We start from the raw sequence: 21,080 nt of genomic DNA, 5'->3' as shown, positions 1-21,080 counted from the left end.
CCACACACCCCCCTATACACACCCTTTCCCTTGGAGTTTCTGGACTCTAATGGAAACATTTTGAATACTCCAGTGCTTTCTGTTCTTAACAGAGTGCACTCTCAGGAGAAACTATTTAACCAGAGCCAAACCTACCTAGGTCTTATCAGAGCCTAACTGATCTGGGGGAAGGGAAATACTCACCTTCAGCTGGCTCTGGCCTTCCCCTTAGAAGAAGGGAAATACCAAACTTTAGCCCCATTTAGCCAGCCTGTCCCACCTAAGATGGGGAAAAGCATTTGTGAAGTTCACAATCTAGAGATAGTTTCACTAAAGACAGACCTAATCATAGCACTGTAAACCCTTCCATTTCCCTCACACCTTACTAGCACATTACTAAAGCCTGTTCATCGTAGTTCCTTTTACCCAGTGTGAGCTATATGCCCATTAAGAAAAATTAAATCATGTCTAGCTATCAAGAAAAAAAATTACAAGACATACTAAAAGGCAAAAGCACAACGTGAAGAGACAGAGCAAGCCGCAGAACCAGACATAGATGTCTGGGATGATGGAATGATTGGACCAGGAATTTAATATGCTGAGGATTTATATGCTAAGGATTCTAATGGATAAAGTAGACTGCATGCAAGAACAGATGAACAAGGCTAGCAGAAAGAAGGAAATTCTAAGAAAGAACCAGAAAGAAATGTTAGAGGTAAAAAACACTGTAGCAGAAATGAAGAGTGTTTCTATGACTGAGAAAAGAGTCTTTGCGCTTCAGGGTATCTGAATAGAAGCTTCCAAACCTGAAAAGGAAAGCAAATAAAGACTAAAACAAAACAAAACAAAAAAAAGCAGAACAGAATATCCAGGGTAGCTGAGATAGCTGGAAAAGGTGTATCATACACTTGACAATTCATAGAAGGCCTGTGGGGGATTTGGGCCCCACAGACCACATCATGACATCATGCGCGTATGGCATCACTGTATTCAGGGAAGTTTCAAAGTGAGTAAGAGGGAAGAGCTCTGGTCTCTTATGTCTTTGCCAAAAAAGGCCATGGACAGGCTTCATTCGGGGCACTTACACTAACTCACTTGAGCCTCACAAAATCTGCCCTTCCTGTCATGTGAGTGCTGACCTATTCAGCAGACGCTATGGTCATTGCAAATGGAAATGGATATGAGCCTGAAAGGCAAATTACTTTAAACCAAAATCATTTTTCTTTTTGAAAATTTCCAGAAAATCATCCAGAAAAAAAAAACACTTTAAAAATTGAGATTGCAAAACCATTAATTTGAGTGGTATCAGATAAAAGTATCAGATAAGGAGACTTATTTTTTAAGTATTGATCCTATATAATAAAAGCCTAATATGCTAAGTGTCTGGTCATCCATTCAACCAATCAAAGTGTAATATGCTAATGATATGCTAAGGCTGCTCAACTGCTCGCTATGACCTGCACTGACCACCATTAGGGCAGATGCTCTGACTGGTAGGTTAGCTTGCTGCTGGGGTCTGGCCAATTGGGACTGAGTGAGATGGGCTGGACACACTCTGGAGCCCTCCTGCATTCCGTCCCTGGCCCCAATCATGCACTGTTGGGGTCCCTCGGCCTGACCTGCACCCTCTCTCAGTCTGGGACCCCTCAGGGGATGTCGGTTTCTGCCTGATCCCACAGGCCAGGCCGAGGGACCCCAACTGGTGTACAAATTCGTGCACTGGGGCTCTAGTATTAATATAAAATGTCCCAGGCAAAATATAGCTTAAAGTTCTGCTTTTCTTTGCCACCAAATCACCGAATTACATCTTCCAGCATATATAACCGATGGGGGACTATTTTATAATTTAACAAAGTTATTTAGGAAACCTGCTGTAGGAACTTAATTTAGAAAACCAGCTGCATACATTCAACTCTGAATTTCCCTTGGAGATCAAGGGATCCGTGTTCATCTTTAAACACTAAAATGATGATCATTTAGGGTTACAAAACCACATTCTCCCTGCTGAAATTCAGTTTTCATCTATCTTAACCATATTGACAAATCTTTCGGCAGGCCTACTAGAACTTGAGGAGTCATCAGTAAAGTTTATTGAGACAGGGACTCTGGTATTAAACACAAATGATTTCAGGGACCAGATAGAAGGGCCAAACCCACCAGATCCTGCAGCTCCTCCACACTGCGCTCCTTTGCCTGATCCTGGGATCCAAACGATGCAAAATCCTCCCAGTCACTGCGGAGTCGACGCCCTCAGTGGAGTGTGGCTAATTGACAAGGTAACTTAGCGAAGAGAAAGCTGAGCCATTCCTCACATTTGGAGAAGGAAAACTTTTGGATTCTGTTTCTGGGTCCTATACATATAGCAGGTTCCATGAAACCACCTTTGGTGGCTGTTTACAGGCTACTTGCCTTCAAAATAATATCTTGTTGGACTAAGTGTAAGTTTTTCTTTAAAAATAGTTAATAGGTTTGTCCACAGGCTTATAGAGTGTTAATTTCTGAGCATTGAGTCTTTCAACATTTTCATTATCCTGAGAAAATAGGAAATATCCTATTAGACTGAACTCAGCCTCCAATCCTAATTCCTAGCATGTTGTCTTATATTCAAATGGATGATGAAGTCTACCCTCTTCCATCTAGCAAGATCTAATCAGGACCATTGGAGAAAGTGCTGCCCTGGGAGCTGCAGGCATTGTTATTTGGGGAGACATGAATTTAACTTCATCCAAGGTAAGACAGTACCTCGAAGGACTAGTTCATGTTGTTTAAATAATTTGCTCTGTTTTCCTAAACTCACTAATCAGAGGTCTCATGGCTTTCCCAATAAACCGGCTTTAGAAAAAAAGTCCAAACTAGTGCCTGATACACAGAAGGAGCTCAATAAATATTAACTTATATTAAAGACAAGAGGCCCAGTGCACAAATTTTCGTGCACTGGGAGGGGGGTGTCCATCAGCCCGGCCTGCCCCCTCTCACAGTCCGGGAGCCCTCAGGGGATATCCTACTGACAGCTTAGGCCAGCTCCCCCTCTGCGGGAGTTGACCGGGATGATCAGGGGAAGGTGCTGCCCCATCACCCCACTGCTACTGCTGCTGCCACTGCCTGCCGCGGTGGCTGCAAGGCCTGAGCTCTGGGCCTTGCAGCTGCCAGGCTCACAGCTGCCTGAGTCCATGGCCGCTGTGAGCCAACAGCTGCCTGAGCCCTGTGCCTCGCAGCCACTGTGGCTTTGTCCGGATGGACATCCAGATGGACGTCTGGAAGACGTCTGCCCTAATTTGCATATCACCCTTTTATTAGTATAGATAGTAATAAGGAAGGTGGGGGAGGGTGGGTGGGTGGAAGGTAATCAATCAAAGACCTGTATGCATATATACATAACCCATGGACCTTAGGGTGCTGAAGGGGTCAGTAGGGGGAAAAGGGGGGCATATGTAATACTTTCAACAATAAAGAATTATTTTTTAAAAGATAGTAATAAAAATACTGATATTTGTTGAATGTTTATTATGTGCTAAGATTGTGCTAAGTGCTTTTTTGTTTTGGATTGCTCACTTATTAGTCATAATAACCTTTATGAGGTAGGAGCTACTATCCTTATTTGCAGCTGATGAAATAAGAGGAAATCTGAGGTAATAGCTAGTTATTCTAGTTAGTGGTGGAGCTGGCATTACCCACACACAGTTTCACTCTGCATTCCACAATCACATAAAATATGTTATATCTTATTTTGAGAAATAGAAACAGATGGTCACTTTTAATCCTCACATTGAACTTGTTTTTCCTGTAGGGAGAAATCAGCTGAAAATTAATAACATTTAAAATAAGACTTATATGGCTCTTCAAATTTCTCCCAGCTCAGACACTATTTACTCCAAGAAGTCTTCCTCCTTTTTCCTAATCCACATTAATCACAATCTCTTCTGTATTTCCAGATGTTGTGTGTTTATATCACTGTAGTGCAATGTATTTTGTCTTGTATCCTCAGCAATTTTTGTTAAATTGAATTTTTTGAATGTTCACAATCACCTGATATTCTTCAAGTTTCATAGCCTCAACCTGTTGCTACTAAGATATTGTCCATGAAAGTATTTGTGACAACATAAGGTTAAAAGTCTCCTCTATCCACATATGAGAACTAGGTAAAAACGGACAGAATTAATTCCTGTCTCTCCGGGTATGACATTTCCCCTCCAGCCCTGTGGCTCACGAGAAGAGCTAGATAAGGAAGCTGACTGCACAAACCGGCTGGCCTCTACTTAGAACCATAGTAGGACACACACACACACACACACACACACACACACACACACACCCCTAGTCAGCTTCCAGGCTTTGCCCTATTTGAATTGTGTACAGACAACTAGAACCCAGGAGAACAGATATTTGAGCATCATTAACAGGAGCATCCAGAAGGCTAGACGGTAAACAATAAATTCATAGAATATGATGCTTCAGGTTCTAACACAACCACGAAAGGTACCACAGACCTGCAAGGTGCGGGAGAACAGCAGTTGTGGCATGGTTTCTAATCTAGGTCTGTTCCTCTTTTTTTCACACCCATCAAGTTGGGAACTAGGAGGAAGAAAAAGGCTATAAACTGGAAGAAGGCAAGGCGGCGTCGGCTGACTCTGGGGCCCGTTTACAAGTTCAGTTGTTAGCGCTGCTGTCCCATTCTCCATCTCCTGTCCCTTTGACTTCTCCCCCTTTCTGGTCTGGGTCCCCTGTGCTGTCTGCCTGAGCAACTGGAACCAAGCTGTCAGGGTTCAATTGATGTTTTCTGGACCTAGAATGCTCTAACCCTATCAGTACCAAAACCAAAACAAAACACACACACACCAAAAAACAAACAAAAAACCCCCACACACTAAAAGCCGTTTGTTTCCACATGTCTAGGGCAACTGTACAAAGGTGAAGCGGTTTGTGAGTTCCGATTTAGGGAGCTACATCGTCAACGTGACCAGAGCCGCTGAGATGTGCAGCCTTCACCTCTGCAGGAATAACGGGCGATGCATACGGAAGGCGTGGAAAGCTCCGGATTACCTCCACTTGAACCCTGCAAGTTACCACATAGAGGCCTCTGAGGACGGGGAATTTCATGTGAAAGGAGAAGCATCCGATGCAGACCTGGCAGGGCTGGCGGAGAAGTTCTCCTGTCATTGTTATCAGGGGTACGAAGGGGCTGACTGCAGGGACATGGAGGCGGCTGGTACCTGCTCTGGGGCTTCCCCTTTCCCGGGCTCACTGGGAGCACTGTGTCTGCTGGCTTTAGCGGGTTTTCCGAGCATCTGACTGTGAGAGAACTGAGTGCAAAGGGACTTGTGTGGTCTCTAGAGCAGTCATTTAGGAAAGAGATGAAACCTACAACAATCTTTCTTTTGTGAAATCCACTGAGAGGTATTATAAGTAGACATGATGGATGTCATTTAACAGAAATAGTAACATAGCACTCTCTTTAGCTTCACTTTAGCTAAGAAACCAGACTCAGGAGTAAAAATCAATGCACTCTTCTTCCTTATTGGAAAAAGTTTAAGTTGTTTTTAAACTAGAGCTAGTATATTTTAGTCTTTATATGAACATAATATATATGTAAAAGTATACCTATACATATTAAATTACTGATTTCAAAGACGGGTTTGCCAACTAGCCATTTAGAGGAGAGACAGATGACTAGGTGATCATCTGATTCAACAAACAGCGTCCCCTCAGGTGTGACCTGGCCATCTGGTCCCCAGAAGAGGTCAAGTGAGAGTCCCTGTTCAGCCTGCGCTTCCAGCGAGACTTCTGCTCCCTCCTGGGCTCCTGGAGCGAAGAGCCAGCTCCTGGTGTGGCTCCTCATGAGGGTTCAGGGACTGAGGCAAGGGGAGCTGTTCCCAACATGATGTACAGGCATCGGTTCCAATAGGGGCCCCTCTTACCCACCGGAGCCCCTCCCTCACAGACCCTGGTGACCTAAACTCTGGGAAAGGCTTTAGGGCGACACACACACACCTTCCTAATGCCGCGACCCTTTAATACAGCTCCTCATGTTGTGGTGACCCCCAATTTCATTGTTACAAATTGAACATAATTAAAGCATAGTGACTAATTACAAAAACAATATGTAATTATATATGTGTTTTCCGAGGGTCTTAGGCGACCCCTGTGAAAGGGTCGTTCGACCCCCAAAAGGGTTGAGACCCACAGGTTGAGAACCGCTGCTTAAGGGTAATATTCATGCTCACCTAGGCTGACCTTGCCTAGATCCCGAAGCTTGAGACTTGTGAATGAAAATGCAGTTGGTGTCTTTTGCAGAATACGTATTTGCACCAAATTTCTTTTAAAAAGAAATATACATATTTTTTATTGATTTTAGAGAGGAAGGGAGAGATAGGAACATCAATGATGGGAGCGAATCATTGATTGGCTGCCCCCTACACACCTCACATAGGGGACTGAGCCTGCAACCCAGGCATGTGCCCTTACCATGAATCAAACCGTGACCTTCAGGTTCTTAGGTTGATGCTCAACCACTGAGCACGCCAGCCAGGCTCTTTTTACTGATTGACATAGAATCATAACCCACAATACAGTGATTCTGGTTTTAGGCAGTCAGTGCTTTTTTCTGACTGCATGGAGCAAACACTGTTAATTACTTAACTAATCTACTAACAATGTAGCCTGAGCTCTCCTAATCTAAATATCATTTATCCTTAAAAATACCAAGGTCTCTTAGGAAAATTTCTGATTCCTGGCCTAAGAGAGGGAAACGTACAAGATGAGTCTGGAACACCTTTTTATTCCATACAGCAAGGATGCTATCTATGATCACTAAGATTGTACAAAAATGCTCACTCATCAACTTACAGTCAGTCTTCTATTGACAGAGAGGAAAAATTTGAAAAATAACTAAAGAAATCGCTGCAGTGGGTTGAAATGCGTTAATTATATGTAAAACCATGAGGTCAAAATGGTACAAGAGGAAAAACCTTGGTTGACCACCTTTGAAGAGTCTTAAGGAACCAACTCATTACTCTGAAATCAGGTAAATAAAAGAAAAGAATCAACCATTTATTATACACTTTCTATATGAACTATATCTCAGGGTAACCAAATAGTGGAGGAAGGGAAATTTCTTCCTATTGAAACCAATGACTGAAGAAGGTATGAGAGAATATAACCATTTTGCAGTTTCTATGAATTAATGGATCTAGGCACTGATTCTCAGTGGCTGCTAACATCACACAAAAAGATAAAACCAGACATTACAAACTAGCTAATTGAAGTAGCCATCAGCATCAGTTAAGAAGAAATCCTTATAAAAATCAAACTGAAATCTGATCTGCCTCTACCAATTCACAGAAAACACAAGAAACAAAGAAATATATAAAACAACACATCAAGGGTGTAATGATCAAAATTCAGATCCTAGGGACCTCTACAGGACAAATAAGAGTTGTTGCCCTAGCTGGTTTGGCTCAGTGGCTAGAGTGTTGGCCTGTAGACTGAAGGGTCTTGGGTTCGATTCTGGTCAAGGGTATATATCTGGGTTGCAAGTTTGATCCCCAGTAGAGGGCATACAGAAGGCAGCCAATCAATGATTCTCTTTCATCATTGATGTTTCTATCTCTTTCTCCCTCTCCCTTCCTACATACATACATATAAAGTTGTTTTTATCAACAAACACATGCAAAAAAAATCAAGGAGAAATAAAGAACCTTTATGTATATCAACATGAGGCTTGCTAAATAAATTATAGTACATTTGTACAAAGAGATAACATTTAGTATTAAAAAGAATTGAGGAAGTTCTCTATATGCTGATGTCAAAAGATGTTTTGCCCTGGCTGGTGTGGCTCAGTTGGTTGAGCATTGTTTGTGCATGGAGGGGTTGCTGGTTTGATTCCCAGTCAGGGCACATGCCCAGTTATAAGTTTAATCTCCAGTCTGGGTACATATGAGGGCAAACGATTGCTGTTTCTCTCTCAAATTGATGTTTCTCTCTCTCCTAAAAAAAATCAATAAAGACATTAAAAAAAGTTGTCTAAAATACAATTATTGTTTAGATATTATTGTGACTAGTACTTAATATTGAGGAAAACTCCTAATCTAATACATTAGAAAAGTATTTCAAATCATATTTTAGAACAACTTCCTGGGTATGGCTAAACAAATCTAAAGTTTCTTAAGCATCTACTGCAGCAGTTCTCAACATGTGGGTCTCGACCCCTTTGGGGGTCGAACGACCTTTTCACAGGGGTCGCCTAAGACCATCGGAAAACACATATATAATTACATATTGTTTTTGTGATTAATCACTGTGCTTTAATTATGTTCAATTTGTAATGAACATATGAAAATACATCCTGCATATCAGATATTTACATGACGATTCATAACAGTAGCAAAATTACAGTTATGAAGTAGCAACGAAAATAATTTTATGGTGGAACTGTATTAAAGGGTCATGGCATTAGAAAGGTTGAGAACCACTGATCTACTGGTTATGGAACTCTAAGGGATACTGATACAGACACCATAAGCGATTGACCAACTATAGATCATCAAGGAAGCCACTACTAAGCCATGTATATGACACATAAAGTCATGTATCGTGCTGTCAATTTTTTATATATTTTCTTATTCTGAGCTTTGAGCAGCAGCCCTGTTATGTTATTATAATTTAAAATGATAGAATAAAATTTAATGGGAAAATAAATATTGTTTCAAAGTGAACGTTAGTGGTATGCTTTTTGTTTCTACCAGAGAATTAAATATATAAACTTACTGCTTCCTTTGTCTTTAATGCTAATCTTAAAACATTGAAAATTTTTTTAATGTTACTGAACTTGACACTGTGCTCTTCTCTGTGGGACCAGGAATCGTCAATGTTTCACTTTAAGTTTCACTTTAATTGTAGGAACTTGGAATGGAGTACTCTGTTCACCGGGCCTGGGAAGTAAAGGTCTTAGGTCATCATTGAGACCACTCATCGCATTTGTTCTGTTCAGACACTGAGAAAAGTAATTTTCTGCAATGAAATTTATTGCTACCCCAAAGTAACTAACAGTTAGTTCTCTTGTCAAGGGAAAATGGATAGAAAATGTTGTATTCCTAACGTACTACCTGTTGCACTGTTTGTGCACCTAAATGCAACAGGGTGCTATACGCTTTCACTTAGGAACATTTGCTGATTTTAATTTGTGTGTATACTTACAACCTATTTTCCCTTTGGACTTAAGAAGTGTGCCATTATTCCCTATTTAGAATTGTTAATTTATTTTGCCCTCTGGAAGCAGATGGTCCCAGAAGACTCTGCTCTACAAAGAATGAAGGGAGATTGTCAATCTCACTATTTGATGACTCCTCCACCTCGCCCCCCCCACCCTAGGGAAACACTAATACACACATGGGCATGCCTGGGGTGACAACTGGGAGAGGGCAGCCTTAAATGAGGTAGTACTCTGTGCCAGAGAAGTGTTAGTTTTTAAAAGAACCGTAAGATTCTTTCAAATGCTCTCAGCTTGACACTTACCTTACAGGATTAAAGGTTATTTCACAAGAGGATTGCGAAAGACATTTCCGTAGTGGTGCTAAAGCATCCTACAAGAAGAAATAGACCGAGATGCTAACGAGAGTCACTATCAGGGGCTAGTTTCCGGTTATGCCAGAAATATGATAAAGATATCCCTTAGTAGTAAGGATGAAAAACTAAATTCTGTGTTCCTTAACCAAGACCAAGTGTCCCCTTTACAATCCATTACCTCTTTCCAACTCCCAAGATATACATCTACAGATACTTACTTGGCCTTCAACTTTCTGAAAATGGACTTTCCCAATAACTTTGGCACCATCAGGCCTGACTATGTAAATCCAGGAAGAGGTGAAGGAGAGGAGAAAACAAATTATTCATGAGTGATTAGGTCAAATACTAGGTTTAAACTTCTCTATTTTTTCCCTTCATTGACCCCTGACTCACAGATTGTTAACAGCCACCGAATCCCCAACGTCCCTCCATTGTCTGTTGTACACCCCTTTCCCAGCTTCCTCTCTTCCCTCCCTCCCATTCATTCAGCATGGTTTGCTTCTAGTGGCCTTCCTTGGATCCCCGGTATGATCAGGCAAATGCTGTCCTCTGCAGGACTTTATGTGAAATTGCAACCTTTCTTGGCTTCCTGCCCTTCTCTTGCTTCTTTAATTCTCTTAAGAGTTTTTTTCTGGTAAAACTTCCTTAATAAATCTCTTACACATGAAACCTCATGTTAGGGTCTACAACTGGGGAACCTGACCATTTATTCTCCAAATATTTAGAAACAAACATAGAAAAGAGTTTGTCTTTTGCATGGAAACAATACTTTGGACAAGTCAAAACACAAATTGGAAAAAGATGTTTGGTACTTATAACAAAGGGCTAATTCCCTTAATATGTAAAGAGTTCTTAAGCAAATCAATTCAAAGTGACCCAAACCTAACAAGGGAAAAGGACATGAACATTAAAATCACAGTTAAGAAAGTATGAATAGCTTAATTTCTCAAAATAAAATAAATTATGATTAAAATGACAATGAGATACCATTTTTACATTACTTAACGAAGTATGATAATAGAGTATTAGCTTGGGTGGGGGAAATAAAACTCAACTTGTAGAGGAAGTGTTAACTGATACAATCTCTTTGAGAGTTAGCATTCTATATTATACTTTAAAGTGGAAATGGCTTGCCTTTTCAACACTAATTGCTCTTTTTCTCACTCTTCATTTTAAATTCTGTAATGACATTTGCTAGTGTCTGAATGTTTGTGTCCCCTCAAAATTCATAGGTTAAAATTCTAATGCCTGATGTGATGGTATCAGGAGGTGAGGCCATTCAGAGGAACCTTAATGAATGGAATGAATACCTTTCTCTTTATTTAAATATATTTTTATTGATTTCAGAGAGGAAGGGAGAGGTAGAAAGTGATGGAAACATCAATGATGAGAATCATTGACCAGCTGTCTCCTGCACACCTGCAACTTGGGCATGTGCCCTTGACCGGGATCGAACCTGGGACTCTTCAGTCCACAGGCTAATCTTCTATCCATTGAGCCAAACCAGCTAGGGCTGGAATGAATACCTTTCTAAAGAGACCCCAGGAGCTCCCTAGGCCCTTCCACATGACAAGGTACAACAAGAAGTCTGCAGCTCAGAAGAGGGCCCTCACTGCTGTTTCTAAGTCACCCAGTTTGTGGTCTTTGTTACAGCAGCCCAAGTGGACTAGGACAGCATTTGTCACTCTGAAATTATTCATTTATTTGCTTATTTTCTGTTTCCTAGAATGGAAGCTCCGAAAGAGCAGAGCCTGGTCTATGTGGTGTCGTCCATGCCTCTACTTCGCATGCAATAAATACTCCATTTACAATGGTTGAATCAATAAATTAAGTGGTTGGGACTTGTGGTATGGTTTGAGATGCCCAGCAACTCTAGCACATCTCTTTCATATTGTTCTGCAGTGTCTGAAATTCTCAATTAGGCAATCAATGAAGACAGTGAGGGAGTCCATCAAACAATTATACCATCAAATCTAAGTGGAAGTAAATTACCTAAGGAATTGGAGTGAGAGAGAAGTAAATTTTAACAGAGACTATGGGCCAGTGTAAGTGAACTCACTGAGATGCAACATGGTTCCAGTAGCGAAGGCCTCTGGGAAATGTTGTAGTCAACTTTCTGTAGCCCCAGGCTTGGCTGACTACCCAGAATGCTGCCCAAAGTTAAATGTCACGCCCCCCAGGAAAGAGGTCAATGAATGTATAGAGTGTGATAATGCGTGATGTTATCTGTTAACTTAGGAATGTATTGTTCTTCCTGGGGTTCTACCTGACTACCCACCATGTGGGTTCACTGTGAGCCCCTATAAAAAAGAGAAGCTGTCCCAGGCGGGGTTTGGATTCCTCCTTCAGCCACCACTGAGAGCAGCTCCTTTGCCCGTGTATGTAAGTTTCTCCTACTAAAGCTCTTATACTTTGCATATGTTCCTTGAATTTAGACTTTTGGGGCTTTCCCCCAACATCCAGGTAAGATCAGAATCAGAATCAGTTTTAATTGCTTCTCGGCCTTTTTTCTAAGATCAAGTGTAGAATCAGTTTTAATTGATTTCGAACATGTATATGGCAGACCTAGGTAGTCGTGTGGGGAGACTTACTTGGATTATAGCCAAGAGAAATCTTAAGATCAAGTACAGAGAACAAAACAGAATCAAAACCAAAGCTGCGGAGTACTACTGGTTATCAGGATGCTTTAAGCAGAGAAGAGAAAAAGCAGGGCACAGAGAAAAGTGAAGGCATCAGGACAGATTGAGAAATTAAAAAACAATGGGTTATAACAATAGCCTAGAGCAGGGGTCCTCAAACTTTTTAAACAGGGGGCCAGTTCACTGTCCCTTAGACCGTTGGAGGGCCAGACTATAGTTTAAAAAAAACTATGAACAAATTCCTATGCACACTGCACGTATCTTATTTTGAAGTAAAAAAACAAAATGGGAACAAATACAATATTTGTATTTGCATGTGGCCCGCGGGCCGTAGTTTGAGGACCCCTGGCCTAGAGAGACTAGCACACCCATAGTTGCAGAGGAATGATAGGGAATACGTGGCATTATTTTTTGGGTAAAGTGGGGAACATTTGTGGTGCCAGTCAATTTAGGCAGAAACACAACAAATAATGGAGACTCCCCAGTTTTGCCACTAGTAGGAATATGAAAGGAGGTAGGGTTGGGGTGTGGAATGATCTCTGTCCCTCCTGCTAGTACTCTTGTCAGGTGCAGGTGGGGGCCAGGCGTAGGGGGTCACTGGAAACCAAGTGAGGCAGTTTACTAGAAGCCGAAGACCAGGCCATTAATCATGAAACCTACAATGAGAATAACAGGAAAATTGCCAGGAGGGGCAAGAGCCCCCAGCAGGGCATAATGGAGCGCAAGAGTGCCTAACAATTGGGATTTAATGTGTCAATGTGTTATGTTAATACGTTATGTAAAGTGTCTGAGAGAGGGAAGAGAGGGAGGTCGAGGAAAGGAATAAAAGGAAAAAAATTGAACTATTCATAACTGTTTAACTCTTCCTTCAGGTCATTTCACTATGGACATTCACTTTGCTGAGACCACATTTCACTTGTGGTGACCACATTCCATTATCTCCCCTCTGGGTAGGCATAAAGAAGTCTCCACCCAGAAAAAGCCCTCCCAAAGTCCTTTAAAAGCCACTAACTCCTGTCACTAGGGGCTGGAGTCATCCAGGCTCAGGCACCTGGTGTGAGGATGATTGAATAAATTTGCAGTCCCTCACCATTCTGGTCTGGTGTGTTCCTTCTTCGGTCACCTAACATTTGGTGCTGAAACCTGGGAGGGTCCCACTGGGATGGGGAGCCATCATCCTGGCTTCGGTCACCCTGAGTTTGCTACTTGGAGAGCAGTAGGCAGCGGCAGCTCGTCCTGGGCTTACCTCCGAATCCTACTTGGGTGACTCGATTGCCCGCCTGGATTAGGCCTCCCTCCCTTACGGGGTCCCCCCCAGCCAGCCAAGGATGACACTGGACTGGGAATCTCTCCTTCTCTATTGCTGACCCTCCATCCCACACAGGCCAATCTTCTCTAGGTGAGTGATGTTCCACAATTCCCCTCGTCTCGAGTCTTCTGCCCACTCTCTCTCACTGACTTCTCGCAAATCTCTCCTCTCAAAAGTCCTAACACTAGGCCAGAAGACTCCTCAGCCATTCGGCTTTGGGTCCTTCTGGATTGGGGACGCCCAGTCCAGAGGGTCACCTCTTGTTTCATGTGGTGATTTGTTTAGCAGAGGGATGCCTGTCCTATACAGTCACCTTTGGATTTGTGGTCTGTCACTCACCCTTCCTCTCTCGTGGGCCACACCACACTTCCTCTGCACACTCGTGGGGGGGAGATCAGGCCCAACTGTTTAGCCACAACATAAACTAGATAATAAGTCTCAATGGCCTGAAAACAGCACTTTCAATTTTAACACACTGAGTAATTTACATAATTGCTGTCACTGCAATGGAAAATGGTCAGAGATTCCCTACGTCCAGACCTTTTTCACCCTTTAGTCTCAATCCTCTCTCTCAGTCCTGCTCTACCCATCAGATCTTTTTCCTTCACACAAAACATCTTACCCCTAACACTTCTGATTCTGAATCTACTTTTGACCCAGGAGACCACTGACCTCCATCTCCTTACACATCCCCTCCCTCACCTGCAGTAGATTCCCAAAACCCAGACCTTCCTAACCAGCAACCACCCTTCCCTGGCCCCTGAGAGCCCAAATCCCAAGAACACAAGCTCCAAAACAGCCTTTTCCCACCTAACACTTGCTCTCGGGCCACCCAAAGACCACCCTCCTCAACAGCCTCTTTTATTCCCATGCCAATTCCACCCCTGAAGGAGGTAGCAGAAACTGAGGGCATAGTCTGGGTCCACGTCCCATTCTCTATGTCCAGCCTCACACAGGTTGAGAAGCATCTCATGTCTTTTTCCACTGACCCAACCACCTTAACTAAGGAATTTGAGTGCCTGACCCAGTCCTATGACCTGACTTGGCATGACATCTATGTCCTCCTGTCCTCCTCTACGGAAATTTACCACCTTAGACCCCACTTCCCCAAAGGGAGCCCTTCTTCTGAACACCCATTTTATATCCCAATCAGCCCTCGACACATACCATAAACTTCAAAAAATAGACAGAGGTCCACAACCCCCTTAAAAAGACCTCATTAACCTGGCCTCTAAGGTCTTTAATAATAGAGGTGAGGAGACACAAATCCAAAATCAAAAGCGAGATCAGGCCAAGGCTGAGGCCCAGAAGGAGGCCTTCCAGCTCCTAGCCACCACTCTCATGAACCCCAAACGTAGTGCTGGTCCTCCAACCAAGGGTAAGTCAGGGGCTAAGCCTCCTCTGGGCCCATGCTTCAAATGCAACAAGGAAAGACACTAGGCTGCCGAAGTCCATTTACTGTCTTCACTAGCTGAGTATAGACAGAGACCCCCCAAAGCTAGTAACCTTTGAAAGTCCTAGCAAAGGTCAGGACTGTGCACCACCCAGTTAATTTAGACACCACCCAGTTAATCTAGATAATGGTAGCTGAAGCATCATCCCCATCTTAGTTCACTGAATTCCTTGGATACTTGTGTAGATCCTTGTTGACTATTGTTGATCAAATATTCTGCCTATTTCTGTAAATTGTCTACTGATGAGCTAATCCATGTGTCATTCAAACCACCTTACCCTAGGGCTACCCCAGATCAAATAAAAGGTTGGAGCGGCCTGAGCATCGGTGGAAGTCCTTCTGGACTTGCCCACCTGGTCCCCCAATATTTCAAAATTATCTCATGTCATTTTTCTCTCATTTGTGTGCGGCTCCTCTTTTCAGATACTGAACCCTACTCCACGCAGAACTTGGGGGGAAACATACACAACACTAGGCCAAGTCCTGCTCAAACCCGAGACCCCCCCTGGGCCCTGCCCAAGGTGCGGAAGGGAAGGCCACTGGAAATTGGACTGTAGTCTGGCCCCTCCAGGTCAGACCTCAGCCAGTCCAGCAAGGCCACCCTCTGGATCCAGTTTGGAGCTCCCAGACCTCCTGGGACTAGCCACTGAAGAAGCTGCCCAGGCCCTAACAGGGCCCCACAGACTTACATCACCAGGACAGAGCCTTGGGTAATGTTTGTGGTGGCAGGTAAGCTGATCTCTCTTTTTTTCTTTAATATATTTTATTGATTTTTTACAGAGAGGAGGGGAGAGGAATAGAGAGTTAGAAACATCGATGAGAGAGAAGCATCGATCAGTTGCCTCCTGCACACTCCCCACTGGGGATGTGCCCGCAACCAAGGTACATGCCCTTGACCGGAATCGAACCTGGGACCCCTCAGTCTGCAGGCCGACGCTCTATCCACTGAGCCAAACTGGTTAGGGCTGATCTCTTTTTTTTAACAGATACTGGGGCCACTTGTTCGGCCCTCTCCAAACTCGCTGGGACCCTTGTACACTCCTCAGTCTCTATTATGGGGGTTGACAGATTAGTCTCACAGCCATTAGCCACCTCACCTCTACACTGCATCTTACTAAATACCCCTATTCATTCTTTTCTCATTCTACCTCAGTGCCCGGCCAGGGCTACCATGCATTTCCTCATAAAACCCAGTTGTCCCAAACGATAGTCAACTACCTCAGTTTCACTCTCTCACCCCACAAAGCCATGCCATTCCTTGGACTGTAAACGCCTTATCTCCTTAGCTTCTCCATGACTGTCCCTTTCTCTGAACAAGAAATTTTCTCCTTTCTCAGGCTCACTGCGTACTCTCGCCTCCAGGTTCACAATTTTAGTCTTCTTGCAAAGCTCCTCTATGACATGACATGGCGAAGGGACCCTCTCACTGAGCCTTTAGGTCCCACGGCCAATATTCTCACCCCTTTAATGCTCTGAAAACTGCTCTGACCTCAGAGCCTTCTTACCCCCCCACCCCTACTCCACTTTTCCCAAAGAACAACTTTCTTTACTGCACATGCTTACTTAACAGTCTGGCTATTATCAGAAGCTGAGCTCGTTATCTCCCAAACCTTAGTATGTTATCTCTAAGGAAAAATCCGGCAGTTTTGAATCTAAGCGGCTTGAGGCCTGAGAACAGGCTGTGGGGCCTGCTCCCTCCTCCCCCTGTCTTTTCTCTAGCCTCATATGCCTATACATAATTTTCCAAAGTCTTTATTAACTTAATGACTTTGGAGCATTGCTGGGTTAAATGATAAATATCTAAATATTTAAAAATAGCATACAATACTGAAACATTGATTGCTAGACAGGTTTTAATTTGCCTGCTCTTAGTTTTTATTACAGAAGGTCTCTTGTACTTTGTTGATTGTATATTTGCTTGAAAGTACAATCTAAGAAATATTGGCTGTTTACTTTTTGGTTATCATTGAAAAATTAAGGTTTGTAAGAGTGAAGGATTCTAATACACTTAAAAAAAGAAAGAAAAGGTCTGTACAAGTTGCTGAAGGTATGCTAGAAAGAAAGAATATTAAGTAGAAATACTTAATGGAAGGTCTGAGGCATGGTTATGCATTTTTGAAGGACATAGAAAGAAGGTTTGAAGGCTAATTTGAAAGTGTGAAATTTGTGAAGGTTGGGTATGTAATGAGAAGGAAAAGAGAAATGTTGAAAGAAAGAAATAAGTTCTAAAGTTGACTATAATAATAAAAGCATAATATGCTAATTAGACTGGATGCCCTTCCAGACGAAGCTGGGGCTGCCCAGGTCCTGGGTGACTGCTGGCACCTGGAGGGAAGCCCAGGTCCTGGGTGCTAGAGGGAAGCAGGTGCCTGCTTTTTGGGGAGAGGAAGGCCTACTCTTGCACAAATTTTGTGCATTGGGCCTCTAGTTTACAAGAATTGTAAAAGGGCCATTTTACTCTGAGCAAGAAAGCTTGAGGTTTCAGTCTCCAAGCCTGGCAGGACAAGGCTGCTGGATACTTCTTAAGCTAAACCAGAATATTCAACAGTGGAATTTTAAGACAGGAGTCTACATAATGCCTCAGACCCCTACCCAGCCTGCTCTTCAGATTGGCTTGGGGGTGGGGAGGTTGGCATCTGTACTTCATAGGTCAAATGTATAGGTTTGCTTATTACTTGATAAGTTAGTTTTTTACAATATAATCAAGGTCTGATATAAACTCATTCATATGAGAAGCCAATATTTTATGAGCAACTGGTTTTAGTAAAGTCCAAAGTAAAATTTGCATATATATGCAAATGAGCACTAGCCAAAAGGAATGCTGTTTAGAAGTAAATTTAAGCTTAAAAAGAAGGAATTAAAAAATCTCTTCCACTACTACTTATAGAATAAACTAAAAGTTATTATTCAAGCATTAAATCTCACCATTAATGAGACACCATAAGTAAAAAGAAAGTTACTCTTACTTGAGATATATGCATTGCAGTATTGGCCAGCATGTCTCTCTCCTACCTGTTTTTTCTGGAAGGCAACCAAGTTGGCTGTTCTGTTTGAAAGAAAAGTAAAAGTCTTTAGCATAGCAGTTTAAGGTTTAAAAGTAAAAACAGCAAGGGTTAAGGTTCAGTAAAAATAAGAAGTTAAGCCAGTGAGTGGGAGATTATAACCTCAGGAAATTTTAAGTACTAAATTTGGCTGATCTGAGTGCAGTGGTATCTTACAACTAATTGATCACAGCCAGTCTGTCTTACTTCTTATCCAACCCTCCAGGTCCCCGGCTTCAACTACTCCTTTCCGTCCCTTTCTCTTTTCCCTTGAATATCATCCTATTCTAGCCTTCCTGCCCACTTTCACTGCAATAAAATCTCAAACCACTCATCTGTCACCCCTAATTGGTAGTGCCAGGGCGACTACTCTCTCAGCTTGGAGCCTGGAACCGGGAAAGGGAATCTCAGACCCTTTAGTCCACCTCTTCTCCTTACACCTTGCAGCTTGTCTCCATGATCAGGGATTTTTCTTCCTCTGTGGGGAAAACACATACATCTGTCTCCCCATCAGTTGGACAGGAACCTGTATACCCAATATAGATGTAGCCCCTGATAATCAGTCTTGACCTGTCCTCGTAACCCATCATATCTGACACACAGGAGGAGTCCAGATAATCCCTCTCCTAATAACCCTGGGCATCACATCAGGGGTTGGAACTGCCATAGGGAGCTTAACCACTGCTCTACCTGTTTTGAAACCCTGTCTCAGGACCTACAAGAAGCCTGCGGATGCCCAGCAAGGGGCAAAACTAGGAAAACAAGAACCTCACCCCCAGGGTAACCCATTCACCTCTTTCATATCACTAGTCAGGCAACTGAGACCTCAAATCTTTTTCCCCCCAAAGATAACATCTAGGTCTCAGTTGTATTTTAGCTCCAGACCCAGAAAAGCAGCAAAACTAGACAAGTGACGCTGTGGCAGTCTCAGGACCAGCTTTCACCTCCCAAGTCACTCAACAGGTCCACTTTCGAGACTTCACCAACCAGTCTCTTGGGAGAAATCATGCTGCTGCACCCCTCGTCCAGCCCACTGCTATCAAAGCCCATTCCCCTGTGACCTTGATATCCCACCTCAGTCCCTCTTCCATAAAACAAAAAGGCTGGAATGTTAGGTTTGATGGAGCAATTGAATTGATACCCCTCCCCAGGGAACTGGCTTTTCAGGTCATTTCACCATGGACATTCCCTTTGCTGAGATCACATTTCACTTGCTGTGACCGCATGCCATTATCTCCCCTCCCGGTATGCATAAAAAAGTCTCTGCCCAGAAAAAAGCCCGCCACAAGTCCTTTAAAAGCTGCTGACTCCTGTCACTGGGGGCTGGAGCCATCCAGGCTCAGCTACCTGGTGTGTGGATGATCAATAAATTCGTAATAATCCCTCACCATTCTGGCCTCATGTGTTCCTCCTTCAGCAACCTAACAGGCTAGACTCAAGCGAGTACCCTTTGTCCACTGTTTCCTCAGTGTATCTTATATCACCAAAATATGTGGGTTCAGTAATTTGAACCCAGACTTTATCCATCATCCCCATTGTACTTTCTAAGAGAGTTATTAACAAGTCTAATCACTGTTGGTAAAGTTAGAAGGTGTCAGGGAGGTAGATGACGAGGTCAGGCGCATTCAAGGTGGTGCGGCCAGGGGTGGACTATAAGAGGTCAATTGGAGAAAAAGGGGGACATACAGTATGTAATACTTTCAACAATAAAGATTTAAAAAAAAAGAAGGCATCAGGGAGGAGGAAATTTTACACTACCTTCTTGGGTTCTTCTGGATGGTCTAAGAATTAAATTGACACGAGACAGGTTAACAGGAGAAAATAACCACATCTAACCACACAGGTACATACTGAGGCTCGATAAGAATACGGGGCCCTTTGGCAAATCAGGCAGATGGGGCTGATAGCTATCTTGAGCTAAGGAGAAGGGCACAGTGGTTTAGGACTTCAAAGTGGAGGAAGGCACTTGACATGGAGATAGACATGAAGATAACAGATGTTTGGGAACACAGGTTACCTGGGCCACACAGAGACAATGGCCCCCAAGGACACTCAGATCTCTAGACCCTGCAGAGTGTCCCTCACCACACCTGGCCCAGATTCTTTGTAGATCCCCTATGATGGTTCTGTTCTAGAACATGCCCATTATTCTTGTAGGCAATGAAGGGGGAAGTAACAAGAAACATTTTCCAAGTTTTCTGTTTCTTAAAAACACTCAACCTAAATTAATCCTCATGCCAGAGAGACACATTTTGGGGTGGCACATCTTGCTCCCCTACAGTTCCCCCATCTCATTGAACCAGTGAGTCCTGACCATTGGTCAGGGCAGTTCATTTCTTTTCAGGAGGTGGTGACATGGGTGGGGTTCCAAGGTCAGGCCTTTATTATATAAGCAAGCAGCCAGGTATTCAATAAGAGGCATTTCTATGGAAACAGAAGATAGACAAAGGTCAGTGGCAGGAGCAAAGTATAAACCAGTTTCTGGGTCTTGGTGGTAGCCAGTCAAGAAGTTTTCTTGATATTAGAGTTGAAGCAACCTTTGCAGCTTGGAAAGTCTCCTATGACGTCATTGGGTATTCAGGTAAACTCTCTGAATGGCTTACACAACAGGCATGAAGGTCGTCTAAGCATGCGCTACTGTGGTGATTGATCTCTCTTAAGATTATATCAGGTTGTTCAGCTTCAGTGTGTAAGGCTTCAGAAAAAGGGCAGCTTTAGTTCTCAATGATTCCAAGACAAAAGTAGGAGAAAAATTGGAAACATCAGTTGGATAGTTGTAGCCAGATATTTGAGGAATATAGAAGAATTTAAGTTCCAGTCCAGTTTACAGGTTGGAAATAAAAACTTAAAGACAATGAACAGAACTTGAATTTAATCCACAAAGGAGTATTATATTTTCTATAGAAACATAATTTTCTTTCTCTCTAATATCATCCTAATTTTTAATCAAATATAGCCACATTAAGACTAATTTATTTGTAAAACAAGTTTAATTTCAAAAACCTTGCCCTGATTATATCACTGCAGCAAGAATAGCAATTGGTCAGACAGGCTCTTATATTTATTTATCCTATATAATAAAAGCCTAATATGCAAAT

General features: G+C 42.8%; 1 protein-coding gene across 1 annotated transcript in view; it reads left to right on the top strand.

Annotated features, from left to right (window-relative positions):
• The window catches only part of HYAL4 (hyaluronoglucosaminidase 4), a 13,782-nt gene extending 8,514 nt beyond the window's left edge, over nucleotides 1-5,268 (top strand). The window contains exons 2-3 of the mRNA XM_005882511.1: nucleotides 2,620-2,709; nucleotides 4,873-5,268. Coding sequence (XP_005882573.1) covers nucleotides 2,620-2,709; nucleotides 4,873-5,268 — 486 coding nt within the window. The remainder of the gene's footprint in view (nucleotides 1-2,619; nucleotides 2,710-4,872) is intronic.
• The last annotated feature ends 15,812 nt before the right edge of the window (nucleotides 5,269-21,080 follow it).

The sequence above is a fragment of the Myotis brandtii genome, unplaced genomic scaffold, assembly GCF_000412655.1.
Source record: "Myotis brandtii unplaced genomic scaffold, ASM41265v1 scaffold726, whole genome shotgun sequence".
Taxonomy (NCBI): Eukaryota; Metazoa; Chordata; class Mammalia; order Chiroptera; family Vespertilionidae; genus Myotis; species Myotis brandtii.
This window is presented reverse-complemented; position numbering and strand designations above follow the sequence as displayed.